Source organism: Perissodus microlepis, chromosome 5, assembly GCF_051167445.1.
Source record: "Perissodus microlepis isolate ML-2025 ecotype Zambia chromosome 5, ASM5116744v1, whole genome shotgun sequence".
Lineage (NCBI taxonomy): Eukaryota > Metazoa > Chordata > Actinopteri > Cichliformes > Cichlidae > Perissodus > Perissodus microlepis.
The window spans coordinates 960512-976371 of record NC_140465.1 but is presented as its reverse complement, the minus strand read 5'-3'; the positions used below and the strand labels follow the sequence as shown (position 1 = coordinate 976371).

At 46.7% G+C, this 15860-nt stretch overlaps 1 protein-coding gene across 2 annotated transcripts in view; it reads left to right on the top strand.

The window, feature by feature from the left end:
* The window catches only part of LOC146386340 (receptor-type tyrosine-protein phosphatase gamma-like), a 362095-nt gene that overhangs the window by 221772 nt on the left and 124463 nt on the right, over positions 1-15860 (top strand). For both annotated transcript variants that reach the window (XM_084927312.1, XM_084927311.1), the window contains exon 4: positions 4248-4396. In XM_084927312.1, the coding sequence (XP_084783438.1) occupies positions 4248-4396 (149 nt within the window). The remainder of the gene's footprint in view (positions 1-4247; positions 4397-15860) is intronic.

Sequence of the window (15860 nt, the reverse complement as noted above, 5' to 3'; positions counted from 1 at the left end):
GCACCTTTGCTTATCATGTCGATGGTTTTCATGACTGGTGGGCTGTTATGAGGGCCCAGGCCCCGCCAAGCAGCCACCGGGAGTGAGCTAGTACATATCTGAGCCCCCAGCCCTGGATACCGAGAACCACCAATGCACTGACAGCTGAGGGCATCAGCCACTGGCAGGGAGTGTGGTGGTGGGAGATAGATCCCTACACCAGGGGGGGCCTCAGATGTTCCCAGAGAGGTGGAGTCTAAGACCCGACCTGACACATACACACAGACAAACAGGCACACACAGACACAAACATGCATTCCCACCCTCATGCACACATATACAAATACTCAGCACTTGCCCACCGTGGAGACACACAGAACAGCAGCAGGGAGGCCCAGCATCCCAGACCCCGACCAGACGGCCAACTCCTCCTCCCGAACAGAAAACGGGGGTGTGAAGACCCCATACCTCTCTCCGCCCACTCATATTTGTTGCTGTGTGCTGTTCTAAAGTGCATTTAAAACACGGGAGGGGCATGGTGCTTTCTGCAAGAAAGCAGCAGGTGTCAGCATGGCCCCTCCCGAGAGCCCTCTGTTAAGTCTATTTGTTGAATGTTTGTCATTATGCTTCTTAAATTTGTAAGGTCTGAGTTCAATCTATAGGATCAAGACATTCCTTTGTCCCTGAGCACCTCTCCAGCCACTCTGTGCTGGGGGAGGTATTATGCAGAAACATCCTATCTGAAAGATCTGTTTCTTGTGATGTTGCTTCCTGCTTTTATGATCCTTTTGGTGAGCAGGAAGTCATGCATACAGAGACACATGCACACAGAGAGACACACATTCTCACACACTCACTCAAACACACACACACACACACACATTCTTACCTGCATACATACACACACACGCACACACACACACACACACATATACATACAGTGCCTTGTCTTTGTAACCAAGGGGGGTTTACGAGGGGAGGTACTACTGTATTGTGTGAACTGTTTTCCCAATAAAAGGCAGCAAGCGGAGGCCGTCGTTGGGGTCATTTTGTGGTAGATACCAACGAGGCCTCCCTTACAAGTAAATCGATCGATCGCTGACTGTCTTGTTTTCTTCATGAGGAATAAGTCTCCAAACCAGCGGGGCTTGTGGAAACACAGACCCAACACCCTCAATGTCTACATGTATTTAAAATTGAGAGGTGGGCACCGGCGCAAGACGTGAGGTTGGATACACAGACGGTCCTCTGGACGCCGCATAACGTGCCCACCCCCAAGGCCCTATATGTATGTGTTATGAGAGTGTGAGTAATGTGGATGTCTAGGTTGTGGAATAAAATTCAGGCACAGGTGGCCAGAAGGGGACAGAGGGGGAATGCCTCCCCTGCACCTCAGTGACACACCCATACCCCAAGGGAAGAGGGAGGCAGTTGGGTACAGGGAGGGAAGGAATGGGAGGGGGGGCAAGTACCCACTCCCTGGGGCCAGCTCCCCTGCTGACCCCAGTAGGCACCCCCATTCCCTGGAATCCATCAAGGCCCGGGCCCACAGTAGCAGCACTGCCAAATCCCACAGAGCCCGGGGCAGCCCACCTGACCTCACCACAGAGGAAACTACACCTACCCATGGAGCTTGCAAAGAAAAGCGTCTGGACTTCTTTAAGTTACTTGAAGACGTTTCACCTCTCATCCGAGAAGCTTCTTCAGTTCTAAGGTCAAATGGTGGAGAGTCCCAGATATAAACCTAGTGGGAGTATCCCCCCACAGAGGGACAAAAGGACCCCCTGATGATCCTTTAATCGCCTGAGCCAAGGTGTGAAACTGGGTGTGGGCCCCAATCAGCCAGAGTTTCGGGTGTGTTCATTGTGAAACCTGGCCCCACCTTATCATGCGAATTCCTGAGGTCAGATGGCCCAGGATGTGAGTGGGCGTTAAGGCGTCTGGGAAGGGATCTCAAAACTGGATTATAGATGGCAGAGAGTTGGTGTCGTAAACCCCCGCCTCTGTTCAAAGATGGTCGCTCACAGTGGACATAGATGGCTTCTTTCACTCCTCTTTCAAACCATCTGTCCTCTCTGTCCAAAATGTGAACATTGGCATCCTCGAAAGAGTGTCCTTTATCCTTAAGATGCAGATGGACTGCTGAGTCTTGTCCTGTGGAGGTGGCTCTTCTGTGTTGTGCCATGCGCTTGTGAAGTGGCTGTTTGGTCTCTCCAATGTAGAGGTCTGGGCATTCCTCGCTGCACTGTACAGCATACACCACATTGTTAAGTCTGTGTTTTGGCGTTTTGTCTTTCGGGTGAACCAGTTTTTGTCTGAGCGTGTTGCTGGGTCTGAAGAAGCTTCTCGGATGAGAGGTGAAACGTCTTCAAGTAACTTAAAGAAGTCCAGACGCTTTTCTTTGCAAGCTCCTTTGACTACGATGACCTGGATGACTGAGAACCTTCACAGACATACCCATCATTCAATCATCTCCCAAACTACATAAGACAATAGACACCCAGGTTGAGTTCATTCTCCTCTGGGGTAACACTTTATAACACTACCCGTGAATAAGGTGCAAGTATCTTGTACTGACATGCAATTTCCTGTAATCAATAAACATGGCGTGGTGGATCACATCTTTGGAAAGCTGAGTTCAGTTTCTCCAGCCACAGCCCACCTGAGGTTCCCCGCTAGAGGGTCCCTTCGTCGTTGCCATGGTCAGCCTGTGTTTTTGTTTTGTGTTGGGGGTTTCTTCTCTTGCTCCTGGTTGTTTTTGATTTAGACTCCACCCTGGTCAAGTGAGCTTTTTTTGTCTTGGGGCCATCAGGAGCTGGCCCCGTTTGTGTTTACCCTCGTCCTGCCTGTCACACAGCACTGACCCTGACACCACTTGTGAATGTGAAAATAAATCGTAAATGGTAAATGGTCTGTATTTGTATAGCGCTTTACTTGGTCCTAAGGACCCCAAAGCGCTATACACTATACACAATCATCCACCCATTCACACACACATTCACACACTGGTGATGGCAAGCTACAGTGTAGCCACAGCTGCCCTGGGGCGCACTGACAGAGGCGAGCATAGTGTTTCACTTCTCTCTATATCTCAGCAAATTGCAATAGAATGACAAAGGACCCTGTAAGGGAAATTGTAAGCAACTGAAAAACAATTCTGCCTGGCAAATTAGCCCCTCATATGAGAATATGCTTTATAAGCTGATGGAAACTGACGGAAATGATCTTTAGTGAGGATGTATTCCTCAGAGAAAATCTGAAGGAGAAACAGACCTATCTTTAGCATGTCTTAGAATATGTTTCTTTAATTTATGCATTTAAAGCTGTTTCATGCTGTGCACATGCCCACATTCTGATGGTGTTTCAAGGAACCTTTGAAATTGTCTTCATGTCATCGATAGATGTCACATTTTTGTTTCTGTATCTGTTTTTAAAGAGAAATTATTTCCATGTCTGCTGAAAAATATGATAAGTAATGAATCAAAGCTCACTTTTTTCATCTACCCGCATAGCAAAATTGGTATGGCCCGGATCTGGCTTACACGTGGCCCACACATGGGCCAGCACAAGGCCATTTGCAGACACACTGCTGGTCCTGTGCTGGCCCAGAACAGTTTCAACTCTGGCCCCAGATGTCAGCCTAATGTGTACCTTAACCAAGCCATGTAATAACAACATGTGCCGGAACATAGGAGTGCAAAAGTAACATGACGAAACTCTGTTCAGACAGTGAATGGACTGATTCTTATATTGCACTTTTCTACTCTCCTGGATTACTCAAAGTGTCTATACAACATGCCACATTCACACACTTTCTCTAAACTGAGTGCTTTCTAACTATATTTATACACATTCACGTTCTTGACATGCAGACTGGAGGAGCCAGGGATCAAACCACTAATCTTCCGACCAGTAGGTGTCCTGCTCTACCTCCTGAGCTACAGCCACCCAGTGGGAAGCATGAGTAAACCCTTACAAGGTTTTGGATAAAGTGTACAGTCACAAACCTGTCAAACCTGCATTTGAAACGTTGGCTACCATAGCAGTATAGTATTGCAACATGGCATTTGGGTCTTCTAACTAAATTAGGAAAATAGGAAAATAAATAGTGCCATCATTGCCAGGCCTGGCCCATATCTGGATGACATACCACTTACCATGCCAGAAGTCAGCCAGCAGTGCCGGCTTGACACCAGATGCGGGCCAGACCTGCCTGCTATGTGGGTAATCACTGTTTTTTTTTCTCTCCTCTTCTGTATTTCTTCCAGTCGCCATCATGTTGAAAGATCATTACTTTGTTCGGGGAGCAGGTCTACCAGGGAGGTTTAAGGCAGAAAAAGTAGAGTTTCATTGGGGCACAAGCAATGGATCGGAGGGCTCTGAACACAGTATCAATGGCCAACGTTATCCTGTGGAGGTAAGCTCAATTTTCTAAGGAAAAGAATACAATGTAATTTAAAATGTTTGAATATAATTTTTGACTACATTTATATTTCACCTTTAAAAGGTGTTTACCTTACCTTGTTTGGTAGACTTCTTTTCAGCACAACCTTACATGTCTTACATGACTTTACTTTTTTTTTCAATTTCGACATATTGTATTGACAAAATTTACTTTCTATTGCATGAAAAAACATAAAATCCAAGTAGGCAAAATTATTAATTTTTTACTGTGAAAACAAACACATTTAAGGAATCATTTTTCATAACTTGAAATGCAAATATAAATTATAAAAAAATATATATGAATTTTGCAAACTTAAAAAATACATGCAATGGCTGGGGTGTCTTTTGTGCAACTATTTAAAACTTTTTCCTTTAGAACTATCAGGTGTCACAATAAGGTGCTACACAAATTATTTGTGCCATTCCACCACGAGACTGAGGGACAGGCCTTAGACCCAAAGACTTGACAACAGGAGCTGTATCACTTTGTCTGTTTTCCACGCAGAGACAGCATTTACATTTCAGTGTCCCTGTCGTGGCTATTTGGCCAGCATCTGTGTCATTCAACAGCCACCTTATTGTTTTGACACATAATACAAAAAACAAGCAAAAAACACTACACTACAAACCAACTACACACTCCAAACAAGCTAATGTCACAAATCTCACATCTCAAATCTCGCTCTCTTGTCGCTGTCACTATCCCCGCTTCCTAAGCAAGCAAATGTCAAATGTTATCATATAATGTTTGTTTTTGGTTGGCATTTTTCTATTGACCCACAGGTTTCTGTAAGAACATACGTAGGCTGCCATGACAGACCAGTACTTCCGCAGTCCGGTTACTCAAAGTGAGAGCATGCGTTCACTCGTTGCTAACAAAAAAATCGGTTACTTTGTGCTGTAATTAGCGGCTTTACCTGTTCGAGGATGAGCTCAATTGCTAACTTTACTGTTGCAGTGATGGCGAGGTTTCATTGGTGCTTTGCTAACACTAGACTTTATTGAACTATCAATAAAGTCTTGGTGTGCAAGGTGATATGGTGCACACTGGGAGTTCACATTGCACTGTTGCTCTGCCCTGTGACATCTGTCTTAGTTTATCTTAGTTTATCTGTCTTAGACGTTTGGATTCAAGCCTCTTTTCTGTCCCTGCATTCCACCTACGCTGCTCGTCTGTACATGCAAGCCCCGTCTTTCCACTCATCACAGCCTTCTGCACCTGCAACAAACATTAATAGTATTTTTTCACTGTCAATACTCAAGATTTAACATCATGAGGAAATTTACACTAACAAAAGTACTACTGTGTCTGTTTATATCAGTGGTGGACAAAGGGCTGGTGTCCTGCATGTTTTAGATATGACCCAGGGTCAACACACCTGAAACATATCTAAACCACTGAAATAAAAGTACTGGCAAGGTCACCCATATTTTCCATTTCATATCAATAGTCAGTTGCTTTTTGATGCAGAAATATATGTCCACATTCTGTAATTTTTTTCAAATTATTATATTCTGTATATACTACCCAGTGTCACATTTTCTTATAATATTTTATTAAAATATTATAAGAATATTATTTTTATCTTTGTGTGATTGTACAGCATACAGCCCACACAAAGTTTAAACAATGAGTGGCTTCCACATGTCAACAGTCAACAGCTCCACGCACACTTACCCACATAGCAAAATTGGTATGGCCCGGACCTGGCCCACACAGTGTGCTTACACATGGCCCACATACCGCAAAGAATGACGGCCCTTTGGTGCCCCAGATCTGGTTTGCCAGATGTGGCCCACACATGGGTCAGCACAAGGCCAGTTGCAGACACACTGCTGGTCCTGTGCTGGCCCAGAACAGTTTCAACTCTGGGCCCAGATGTCAGCCTAATGTGTACATTAATCAAGCCATGTACTAAGAACATGTGCCAGAACATGCAAAATAGTGCGAAAGTAACATGACAAAACTCTGTTCAGATAGTGAATGGACTGACTTTTATATAGCACTTTTCTGGTCTCCCGGAGTACTCAATGTGCTCTATACAACATTCCACATTCAGTCAATCACACATCTTCTTTAAACTGAGTGCTTCCTAACTACATTCTTACACATTCAGACTCTTGACATGCAGACTGGAGGAGCCAGGGATCGAACCACTAACCTTCCAATCAGGAGGTGACGTGCTTTACCTCCTGAGCTACAGGTTTTGGATAAAGTGTACACTCACAAACCTGTCAAACATGCATTTGAAACGTTGGCTACCATAGCAGTATAGTATTGCAACATGGCATCTGGGTCTTCTCAAATAGGAAAATAGGAACATAAATAGGGGGCCACATAAACCAAACCACAATCGAGCCAGATATGGCATGCCATCACATAGACAGTGCCATCTATGCCACGCCTGGCCCATATCTGAATGACATACGTCTTATCATGCCAGAAGTCAGCCAGCAGTGCCAGCTTGATACCAGATCTGGGCCGGACTTCCTTGCTATGTGGGTAGCTAGATAGCAGCAGCGTGACTCCTCAATCACAGCCTTCCAGAGTTTCTGTTTCAGTCATTTAAACATTCTGATATCCACATAGGTGATATACCTTCCACAGAGTAACAGCTGCATGACTACATGATTTCCCTTATCCAGCGATACAGGAACAGCCGGGTGTCTCGACTACTCCACTTTCCCTTATTATTAATCCTTTATTTATCCAGGTAAAAAAATCTCATTGAGATTAAAAATCTCACAGAGGTTCCCAAAGTGGGGGGTGCAGAGCCATTGCAGGGGGGGTGCGGTATGAATGTAAAAAACAACAACAACAAAAAAATGCTTGGACATTGCTAGCATAATTGACAGGTTTTTGATGGGGCGCCCACACAAACGCAAAGCAGGAGATGAAGCATTGCCAAATATGTTCCCAAACCAACTTCCTTCCAATCCAAATACTAGAAAATATGATGAAGCATGTCTTCCCTTTGGCTTCACCTGCACAAGTGCCAAGGTAGCTGCGCTGTCCAAATCACGGACAAACAGTAGCCAACCTTTTGATTTTGCCTGAGCCAGAAATATTATAATTCTGATCACGCATCAGTACATTTCCATATTTTTATATCTATAAAAAGAAAACTGACACTTGCGAGACTTTATCAAAAGTTTAAGCATCACAGCAGATGCCTTTGTGTCAAAGTAACTGAGGATAAAACACAGAAAAACATGAAGGCAATTTTCCTTGTCTGGGATTTTATAGCAGATAACCTTAAAAATATTCTGCAGTAGATCAAAAACGAAAGAAGGTCATTAATCAACATGTGACCATCACCTGATGCTGCTGACGTGAAGCAGAGCAAAGTTACAGAGGTTTTATTAGAGTCACAGCTGAGCATTTTGCAATTTTGCATAATTTTATAAGTTTACATTTGTTTCTAGGCTTTCTTTTCGGAGGTAAGTTAAAGGAAAAAAAGCAGCGGCCGACAGCGCTGTAAACAACGGTAGACTTGTGCGTAACAAGCAAGTGAATAATACAGAAAACAGATTTTTAGATGGGAAACTTTTCTTGAAGTACAGAGAGAGAGAGGGAGAAAGAGAGAGCTGTGCATGAAGTGTGATTTTTATCGTGGTGGAAGCAAAACAGCAAAACTAAGAGTGAATTCATGACGATGTTTACGTGAAGCGAAATATGAAGCGTAGTTTGGATCTTCTTTTGCTGCTGGTTCAGTCATAATTGTTTGGAGAGAAATAAAAACCTGCAGCTTCTGAATCTAGCGCAAAAAGGGCGTAAACACAAAGCGCCCGCCGACGGATCAGAATCAGTGAGCGGATTTTACGTTATCCAAGAATTGATTTTAATCGATAAATCGATGATCAAAACCCACCCCTAGTGTATATGTAAGCGTGTAAAACCTGAAGATAGTCAGATTAACAGTAACAGTATTTTGTCTCATTGTAGAAATTCATCTCATGTAAACAATAACGTAGAGCACAGTGTGACTTGAAAAAAGGCACATACCTTTGACGTTGCATGACGACCCCCGTATTCCTTGTCCACACGTAAACGCAATTACATGGTGGTGGGGGTGGGCACGAAGAGGGGGGGGGTGGCGAGCAAAAAAAGTTTGGGAACTACTGCCTTAGCACAGTTCCCAAACTACTGCTCTACAGCTGCTTTAAGAAAAATAAAGTTGCCTTGTTTGTTGAGCAGTATTTTATCAATTTTGTTGCTGTGCAGGTAATTTTATGCCTCAGTGCTCTTGTAATTACGCAATTCCTTGCCATCAATGCCTTCAGAAAATATGAGATAATTAACAATCGATCTAGCTAACACCATAGATATTACAATTGTAATAAATATTTTACTTATTTACAGAAAAGTGCACTAAAACTATCCATAGTAATTCAAAAAATTGCAGGCAGTGGCAAGAACAATTTCTTCTTTCTTCTGTTGATGATTCAGTCCTGTTTATGCTGTAAACCATGGAAGGCTGAGGAGTAACTCGCAGTAACTAATAATGACAACTAGGGCTGAACAATTAGTCATGTTTTTGTAACTGAAATCAAAATGTAGTCAAATTCTTTGACCAAGATGTTCACTTTCAAATATATATTTCAAATTGATTCTGAAAGTACAATATATATTAGAAAAATATAAAATAATATCTGTAAACCATTCAGCCCTAAAAAAAACCTCCGGTATCACACATGAATAAAAATGGATCAATTTGGTCGTCTGTCTCCAATCCAACTTGTCGGTTTTTGCCACTTCAGTTTCTCTTCTTGCAAAGTGACTAAATCTTTGCAGTACCACGTGAAGGCCATTTTCACAAGTAAATGAATAAGATAAGATAAGATAACTCTTTATTGTCATTGCACAGTCATACATAGTACAATAGTACAATGAAATTGGAAAACTGTCCTACGTCGGCACTACATGTAACACAACACTACACGATACGACACATCACAACGCAACACAAACAACACAACACAGTATAATAACTTAGTAATAAAAAAGAAGAATAAGTGTATTTGTATTGCACACTGTTATTATTGCACATTAATTATTATTGCACCTTGTTATAAATATAAATATTATTATTATTACTGTTTTTACCGTTGTTAACCCCCCCAAAAAAAGTCCAGGTAGGTAGCCAGTCAGGTCAGCTATTTGCATTGATCAGGGCTATTGCCCTGTTGTAAAAGCTGTCCTTGAGTCTATTTGTTCGGGACCTCAGCAGCCTGAACCTCCTGCCAGATGTCAGCAGCTTAAACACCCTGTGTCCTGGGTGTGTACCGTCCCGTAGGATGCTGCGTGCCCTCTTGAGACAGCGAGTGCTGTACAGGTCCTTCAGGGAGGGAAGAGGATGTCCAATGATTTTTTGGGCCATATTGATGACCCTCTGGAGTGCCTTTCTGTGTGCTGTGGTGCAGCTGGAGAACCACACACCGATGCAATATGTCAGCACACTTTCAATGGAGCAGCGGTAGAAGACGGTCAGCAGCTCCTTCTTCAGGTCCATTTTTCTGAGGATTCTCAGAAAGTGGAGACGCTGTTGGGCCTTCTTCAAAACCGCAGAGGTGTTAGAGCTCCATTGGAGGTCTGTGTCTATGTGCACACCCAGAAACTTGAAACTGGAGACGCTTTCCACACACTCCCCGTTGATGCTGACAGGCTGCAGCTCGGACTTCCTCCTTCTGAAGTCAACTACCAGTTCTTTTGTCTTGGTGGTATTGAGGTCCAGGTTGTTATCTACACACCAATCTGACAGCCTCTGAACTTCAGCTCTGTACGCCGTCTCATCTCCCCCAGAGATGAGCCCCACCACAGTGGTATCATCTGCAAACTTGATGACTGTGTTGTCTGGGTGGGAACTAACACAGTCATGTGTGTACAGAGTGTACAGTAGGGGACTCAGTACACAGCCTTGTGGAGAGCCGGTGTTAAGGCTGAGGGCTGAGGAAAGATGAGGCCCCACTCTAACTCTCTGTACACGGTCTGAGAGGAAGTCTCTGATCCAGTGGCAGGTGGTAGAAGGAAGTCCAATTTCCAGGAGTTTAACTATTAGTCTGTCCGGGAGTATCGTATTGAAAGCAGAGCTAAAGTCAACAAAGAGCAGCCTGGCGTAATGGCCCTGCACTTCCAGGTGAGAGATGGTGGTGTGGAGCGTTGTAGCAATGGCATCTTCAGTTGATCTGTTAGCTCTGTATGCGAACTGGAGCGGGTCGAGGTTGGGTGGCAAGCACGACATGATGTGACGTCGGACCAGTTTCTCGAAGCACTTCATTATAACAGGTGTTAGAGCAACTGGTCGGTAGTCGTTGAGGCTGCTAATGTTAGTACGCTTTGGCAGTGGGACAATTGTGGCTGACTTTAGGCACGGCGGGATGCAGGACTGGGACAGTGAAGTGTTGAAGATCTTAGTGAAGACCCCAGCCAGCTGGTCTGCACACTCTTTAAGGACCCTTGCGGTTACCCCATCTGGTCCGGCGGCCTTCCTGGGGTTCACTGCCCTCAGTGTGCGCCTCACCTCATATTCCTGCACTATGAGGCTTGGGCTGCTGCTGCTGTCCGATGTTTTTGCTGCTGCTGCTTCTGGACCAGAAGCAGCAGCAGCAGACTCTTTGCTTGATAAACCTGGAGAGGTGAAGGGACCCTTCACCTCAAAGCGTGCGAAGAAGTGGTTCAGCTCCTCCGCAAGCGCCGCGTTACCCTCAGTCAACGTGGTATTGCAAGGTTTGTAGTTGGTTAAGTGCTGAACTCCCTGCCATACCTGTCGTGAGTTGTTGTTGCTGAACTGGTCTTCGATCCTTCTCTTGTACGCTGCCTTGGCTTCTCTGATGCCTCTTTTCAACTCAGATCTGGCTGCACTGTAATGCATACCATCACCGGATCTAAAAGCGGCGTCACGTTGCTTCATGTGGTTCACTTCAGCATATCAAGCATATGGCTTTGGAGATGAGGGAAATGGTTTTTGGCTTGATTGACTCAAGCAAAGATGCACACTGATTTGAGATCAACAGCTTTTTCTTGAGTTCTTTGGTGACATCCTTTAAGGTGCAAACTTTTGTCTTTAAACGCTTAAACTTTTGGCATTGCAATCTCAACTTTGTTAGAATCTTTTCTGAAGCCTGATTTTTTCACTTTAAAGACTTTGACAACTCAATGTTGTAGTAGTGATCCTCTCGAATACAGTCTGGTTTTGCTAACATAGTTGTTGATAATGCATAACTATGGTCCTGATTGTTAATATCCACTGTTATGGCAGTGTCATTTTCAATCAAGATGCAGGGCTGTATTCGGCGGCAGATGTCATGTTGTGGTGGAATTTTGCATTTGACCAACATTCCCTGACTCTTTGCTTGATAAACCTGGAGAGCCACTCCCCTCTGTAAATGTTACAATTTGCCCCGCTCCCAGATGACCTCGCCTGAATACATGGAAAACTGAAATAGATGGAACTGATGTGTTTCTGAGGCGAACATCGCAGCACAAAAAAAGAATGAGGAATGTATATATTTATTATATATTTAGCCTTATTTTTTATATTATATATATATATATATATATATATATATATATAAATATATATATATATATATATATATATAAATATAAATATATATATATATATATATTATTATTACATATTGTGTAGTTATAGCTTTTATTAACCCCTGAGTCTGTTGAGTCTAAGGTGGTAAAATGTCTTTAACCTCTTCTCTCTGGAGCCAGCTTTCCACCATGCACATTCCACCTGACAAACCTTAGTGTGTGCATAGTTGTGTGTGTGTAGCTAATGTGGTTTGATGCTCAAAGGGGAAAAAAACAAAAAACATAAACCAGTCCGTTGGGGGAAAAAAGTTGTAACGTTGGACCCGACAAACATACCCTGGAGCGAATATGATGACAGCAAAACTTTTTATTTGACACTGTGGTTTTTGTTCACTGGGACACAGACATCCCCGCTCTCTCTCTGCTGTCACGTCCGCTCCCCCTCCGATTGTCAACATATAAAGAGACACAATCACTGTCAGATCCCAGCACACCTGTTCACCCGCCCCTGTGCCGCCCCGGGAGCTCACTGCGTCACCCCTCCTCTGCAGCTGGCCAGAGACCACACCCACGCCACACATCCCCACCGCCCGACTGAGGCCGGGGCCCGTCCGGGCCGAACCTACTCCCCCCCCCGCGAGCGGGAGAGGAAATCGGCCACGACCATCTGCGCGCCCGGCCTATGGATCACCTTGAATTTAAAGGGCTGCAGAGCCAGATACCACCGAGTGGCATCCTTCATGCGGTGGAGCCACTGCAGTGGGGCGTGGTCTGAGCAGAGGGTGAATGGGCGGCCCAGGAGGTAGTAGCGAAGGGAGTCGACCGCCCACCGGATTACCAGGCACTCCTTCTCCACGGTGCTATACCATGACTCGCGGTCTGTCAGCTTCCGGCTGATCTAGATGACCGGCCAGTCAACTCCCCCTACCTGCTGGGACAAAACGGCCCCCAGCCCTCTGCTCGAGGCTTCAGTCTGCAGACAAAAAGGGAGGGAGAAGTTAGGTGTGAATAGCAGCGGCTCTCCACAGAGAGCCTGTTTCACCTGCACAAATGCCGCCTGGCACCGCTCTGTCCACTGGACCAGATCCGGGGCACCCTTGCGGGTGAGATCAGTTAGGGGGCTGGTCAAGTCCACGAACCCTGGTACGAACCGCCGGTAATAGCCGGCCAGCCCCAGAAACTGTCTCACCTCTTTTTTCGTCTTGGGACGCGGGCAGGATGCAATTGCTGCCGTCTTATCCACTTGAGGTCGCACCTGCCCGCCCCCCAAGTGGTACCCCAAATACTGTACCTCTCTCCGTCCAACCGCACACTTCTTCGGGTTGGCCGTGAGCCCCACCTGCCTCAGGGACTCCAGCACCTCGGCCACACAGTGCACATGCTCCGCCCATGTGTCACTGTAAATGATGACGTCGTCTAGATAGGCGGCAGCATAGGCAGCGTGGGGCCGCAGCACCCGGTCCATGAGGCGCTGAAAAGTGGCAGGGGCTCCAAACAAGCCGAACGGAAGCGTAACAAATTGGTACAACCTGTACGGAGTGGAGAAGGCTGTCTTTTCCTTGGACTCTGCAGACAAGGGAATCTGCCAGTAGCCCTTGGTTAAATCCAGTGTCGTGAAAAAGCGAGCGGTGCCCAACCGGTCCAGGAGCTCGTCGACCCGGGGCATGGGATAAGCATCAAAACGTGACACCTCATTCACTCTGCGATAATCGACACAGAACCATATAGACCCATCCTTCTTCACCACAAGAACGATGGGACTACACCAAGCACTGTGTGATTCTTCTATTACCCGCAACCTCAGCATTTCCTTCAATTCCCGGAAAACAATTTGCCTCTTATGTTCCGGCAGCCTGTAGGGCCGTGAACGCACCGTCACGCCAGGCTACGTCTCAAAATGGTGCTCTATGAGAGAAGTACGGCTGGATAAGGGGGAGAACACGTCGGCAAAGAGCTGTTGCAATGCAGCAACATCCGCCCTCTGGGCCTGTGTGAGATGGTGACTACAATGGAGGGAGGCGGGGATGTTAGATTTTGGCGCCTCCGGCCCCAACTCATCTCTCTCTCTTACCAGGCTCACCAGAGAAGCGGTCTCCGCCTCCCTCCAGGCTTTGAGGAGGTTGAGGTGGTAAATCTGCGTGGCTCCGCCCCTGTCCGACCGTACCACTTCATAATCAACGTCCCCCACTCGCCGTGTGACCACGAAGGGTCCTTGCCACTTGGCGAGTAATTTAGAGCTGGAAGAAGGAAGTAACACAAGCACTTTATCTCCTGGTGAAAATTGCCTAAGTTTCGCCCCTCTGTTGTACAGGCGTTGCTGCCGCTGCTGGGCCTGGAGCAAATTCTCCCGTGAGAGCCTCCCCAGTGTGTGCAGCTTTGCCCGCAGGTCCAGCACGTACTGAATTTCACTTTTCGCCGGGCTCGGGCCTTCCTCCCAGTTTTCTTTAATCAGGTCGAGCACCCCCTGCGGCTTTCTGCCGTACAACAGCTCAAAGGGAAAAAATCCCGTGGAGGCCTGGGGCACCTCCCGCACTGCAAACAACAGAGGGTCTAACCAGCGATCCCAATTGCGTTCATCCTCGTGAATGAACTTACGAATCATGGATTTTAAAGTCTTATTCAGCCTCTCTACCAGCCCGTCAGTCTGAGGGTGGTAGGCGCTGGTCCGAATAGATTTAATACCCAGTAATTCGTACAGTTCCCGCAATGTGCGCGACATGAACGACGTGCCCTGGTCAGTCAGTATTTCTTTCCGACTCGGGAGATGACCTGAAACAGTGCCTGCGCCACGCTCTTCGCTGAAATGGTGCGCAGCGGCACTGCTTCCGGGTATCGCGTTGCGTAGTCCACCAGGACCAGCACAAAGCGATAGCCGCGTGCACTCCGGTGAAATGGCCCAATGAGATCCATGCCAATGCGCTCAAACGGGATCTCCATCAGTGGTAATGGGCGCAACGGCGCCTTTGGCACGGCCGGCTGGTTAACCAGCTGGCATTCTGGGCACGACGCACACCAGCGCCGCACGTCGGCCCAAATGCCCGGCCAATAGAATCGGGCATTATGCGCTCCAGAGTTTTCTCACCACCCAAATGCCCTGCCATGGGGTTCGCATGAGCCGCCAAGAAACGATTTTCCAGGCGGCACCAACAACTGTGTGCGGATCTCATTAGTGTGAGTGTCGCGGCTCAATCGATAAAGCCGATCGTTCCGCAATTGGAAATGAGGGTAAGTTCGCGCAGCATCAGGGTGCACCAAGCGACCGTCAATATCCATCACTTGATCATAGGCTGAGCGTAGGGTGTCGTTCCGAGACTGCTCTTGTGGAAAATCTTCCGTGGGGTGCACAACGGGAGGCAGCGGGGCTTCCGTGGAAGTCTCCACCACCTCCACCCCCCCAGAGTCAGTGTCGGTCGACCCCGCGTCACCGCTGAGCGCCGCGCAAACGTTACATAAATTTACAGACCGCGATCGCATCCCCGCGTACTGCCCCAGTAAGCTGTGGAACCCCAGCCAATTCGTACCCAAAATAAGGGGATGCGACAGGCGCGGGCTAACCGCCGCCTTCGCTCTATGCGTTTTGCCCCTGAATTTCAGCAACAGTGACACTACCGGGTACTTGTGAATATCCCCATGCACACATTTAACCTCCACCCAGTCAGCCTCCAACAATGCCCCGGGGCGAACCAAACTTTGGTGGACCAGGGTCTGCGTGCAGCCCGTGTCCATCAAAGCATATCAATAACCCCTTGATACCTTACCGGCACGCAGTAAGTCCCTCCTGGACCGGGGCGGGCGCTGGAGCGCCAGCAACACGGAACACCTGCCCCACCTCCATGAGCGGACATTCTCGGCGCAGGTGCCCTGGCCGCCCACACTTCCAGCAGTCCGG